At 37.3% G+C, this 3,820-nt stretch overlaps 1 protein-coding gene across 1 annotated transcript in view; it reads left to right on the top strand.

The window, feature by feature from the left end:
* Positions 1 to 1,196: 1,196 nt before the first annotated feature.
* The window catches only part of LOC121857127 (probable O-methyltransferase ustE), a gene marked incomplete at its 5' end in the record, with an annotated part of 18,928 nt that continues 16,304 nt past the window's right edge, over positions 1,197 to 3,820 (top strand). Inside the window, 1 exon segment of the mRNA XM_042353014.1 lies at positions 1,197 to 1,303. Coding sequence (XP_042208948.1) covers positions 1,197 to 1,303 — 107 coding nt within the window.

Genomic DNA, 3,820 nt, shown 5'->3' with positions numbered 1-3,820 from the left:
TTTATCAATCATACACTACATAAGGGAGACAGCTCAAAACAGCTGACTCCCTCCCCCGCACAGTGTGTCCTCTTAACACACGAACAAAGTTAATTTCTATTTTATTTTTTTGATATGATATTTTTTTTGTTTTTTCACATTTTGTATACAAGATTGTGTATGCATGTAACATAATACAGTAAAACAAAATAAATAGAAATAATAAAATAACATATACAGCTATTCCTCGACTTATGACATACGACCACCCGGACATACGACCGCCTCAGTCGTACCAAAATTTTGTCAATTTACATATTTTCGAGTCCCGTCAGTGATTGCGCTGTGTACTGACAAAATTTTCGTTTGTAATTTACTTTAAAATGGCTGGCAAGCTTAAAAGTGAGAGTTTTGTGGTGCTGAGAAGAAAAAGAGACACCCATTTTAGATTTTCTATGTATTATTTAAGCATTTTCGACTTACAACCAATTCGACTTACGACCTGGATTTGGGTCCCTAACCCCATCGTAAGTCAAGGAGTGACTTCTACCCAAAATTAGGAGTTTAAAAATAACCCTAACATAGATGACAGCTTGACCTAAAGTGGTCGGGGGATGTGGCTATAGTGATGAGTCTTGTCTTACTGTTACAAATACAAAACTAATATAAAATACTGAAAACAAGTAAACAAAAAATAAAAGGTAAGGAATATTACGACTGATGTAAAGTAACGGCTTACAGGGTAAGTCAAAAGGCTGAAGCAAACTCCCTGTCCCAACATTCATAAACCATACCACCTGCCTTTCTTATGTGAGTTAACAATTGTGTTACTTCAAGTTACATTTATATACAATCTAGATGAACAAAAATGCAGCTAAAGTTATTAAGGAAAATCCAAATAAAAGTTTAACACAATGGCCATTAGCATAGACACTGGCTGCCTGGCTTCAACATTTACCATAGCAATGCAGCCCAACTGGGCCATTGACTCTGCCGACTCCCTAGTAATACCCCCGCCACTCCTCTTCTCAACACTATAACTCAAACAAATGGTTATGGTTTTTCATCAGACTTGGGCTGTGCTTATACTGTACAGTATTACAAAATACCGTACTGTACTACCAGACAAGTTAAGCATAATGGTGGACTTGTTATGAGTCATAGTTATGATAGAGAGAGACTTGTGTTGAGTTAGTGTGCTTGTTTTATTTAAATAGGCTGGGGCTGTTCCTCTTCACCCGCATAGTGAAGGCAGGAAAAGACCGTCGCTTTGACAAGACACGAGCTAATCCTGTCCGCTTCTTCTATGCTTGGACTTTACAAGGTAGGTCTTGTTTCTTCCTTGTCTTGGTGTACAGTAGGGTGACTCGTGTTTATTTTCGTACTAACAAGTTTGTGTTCAATCATCTATGTTCCTTCGGTAAGTTGTTATTTCTCCTAGACACAGAAACACTGGTATTTTCCTGTACCTGCTCTTTCTTGACTCCCTTGTCAGCTCTCTCCCAGTGTCCACTTAAATTATTCTTCCTGTAAGAGTAGTTTGTTGGTGTCCATAACCCCTCAGTCATCTCTTATAACATTATCTGCCACTGTACTCTTCCTGGATAATGACAAAACTTTCTTTAATGTCTCACTTTGTGTCTCTATCTCTCATCAGTTTGTACCTTCTCATATAAAAAAGTTCACCTCACATTTGGTTAAGTTAGGTCATGTTACATTGGTTTAGATTATGTTAGGTTAGGTCAGGTCAGATCAGGATAGGATAGGGTAGATCAGGTCAGATCAGGTCAGGATAGGGTAGATCATGTCAAGCTATGTTAGGTTAAATTTGATCAGGTTAAGACTGAGTTAGGTTTGAGCTTGTCAGGTTAGGTTAAGTTAGGTGAGTGCATGAATGTGTTTCTCTCTTGGAAAATATATGCGTGTATGCATGCACCGACCCTTCAAGAGGTGGGATGGTTGCTGCTCACACACACTGTATAATAAAAATAAAATAATTCTGCATCATTACGGTGTTACTGTACAGTGGTCCCTCGGTTAACGAGATTTCGGTTAACGAGTTACCTTCCATAAGATTCTTAACTTCGGTTAACGAGCAATCCCTCGATTAACGAGTTTCTTACGAGCTGACCTGAACATGTTTTCGCTTGCATTTGGCGGTCCACCAGCTGTAGTATTAGTCCGCCAGTACAGTAATCGGTTCTAGGGTTTAAATTCCTTACCATTTTAGTAAATATCAAGAAGTTTATACTATTCAATAATTTTAAAAGTTTAATATTAAATTTTTTAGTAATTTTAACAATTATTGAACATGCCATCCAGCCTGCCAACACACCATACAGGCGTCAGTCTTTGTGTCTTTTCAGTGGAGGTAACATCTTGCTTGAGACTCTCTTCAACTAAATGCTTTTTTTCTGTGTTTACAAGCAAATTATTGGTCATTTTGAAATTTATTTTACATATTGACAATATATAATGCAGTGCAGTGTTGATTTAGAGAACATAATCTTGAATTACACCAAGAGAACTAAAATTTTATGGGTGAAATGGCGCCATGGGGTGACTTCTCTTCCACCCCAATGCCTTCTCTTTTCCTCCACCCCCATTCTAATTCCCATCATCATCATCATCATCCAAGAGCCTTCTACATACACACCTCAAAGTAAGTGTACTTTTCTACCTTTTTTGTTGAATTTAGGCAATTTTCGGTGTGCTGGAACCAATTACCCCAAAACCCATTGAAACAATGGTTTCGGTTAACGAGCAACCTTCTAGAACGCATTGTGCTCGTTAGCCGAGGGACCACTGTATATGAACTGACACACTGGACCAAGAATACTGAGCAACATTCATTTATAATCCAAGTACCATCCTTATCAAATGAACACGACCTCACTCAGTAATCGCTGTGAAGGCCGTCAGACCTGGGAGTGCAGACCATTTTTATGTTGACTGTACAGTACACACGGTTGTGGACAATGTATAATGATTGTATTGTTTGGTAGCATCAACATGAAATTATAAGTTTCTTGGTGATAAGTTTATGTGTTCATACATGACACACATACTGTAGACAAGAGCATCTCTTTGAAGTGTGTGTCTTCTCAGCTCCATAAATTGTGCTAAATTTTCTTCTTCATTTTTCTTGGGATCTCAAGTTGTTGATCAAAATTGTAAATGAAACTTCATTACAACAAAAAGAAGAAGATGTGATTTTTATTATTATTTAAGGCTATGCTATACTATACTATACTATAGTATAGTATAGTATAGTATACTATACAGTACTATACTATACTATACTATACTATACTATACTATACTATACTATACTATACTATACTATACTATACTGTACTGTACTATACTATACTATACTATACTATACTATACTATACTATACTGTACTATACTATACTATACTATACTGTACTGTACTGTACTGTACTATACTATACTATACTATACTATACTATACTATACTATACTATACTATACTATACTGTACTGTACTGTACTGTACTGTACTGTACTGTACTGTACTGTACTGTACTGTACTGTACTGTACTGTACTGTACTGTACTGTACTGTACTGTACTGTACTGTACTGTACTGTACTGTACTGTGCTGTAATGTGCTGTGCTGTACTGTGCTGTGCTGTACTGTGCTGTGCTGTACTGTACTGTACTGTACTGTACTGTACTATACTGTCCTGTGCTGTGCTGTACTGTGTGTGTGCTGTGCTGTGCTGGTACTGTGCTGTACTGTGCTGTACTGTGTACTGTACTGTACTGAGCTGTACTTGTACTGTCTGTACTGTAACTGTACTGTGCTGTGCATT

The sequence above is a fragment of the Homarus americanus genome, unplaced genomic scaffold (assembly GCF_018991925.1).
Source record: "Homarus americanus isolate GMGI-L3 unplaced genomic scaffold, GMGI_Hamer_2.0 scaffold20465, whole genome shotgun sequence".
Classification (NCBI taxonomy): domain Eukaryota; kingdom Metazoa; phylum Arthropoda; class Malacostraca; order Decapoda; family Nephropidae; genus Homarus; species Homarus americanus.
The sequence above is the reverse complement of the archived record's forward strand: the minus strand, read 5'-3'. Positions and strand labels throughout refer to the sequence as shown.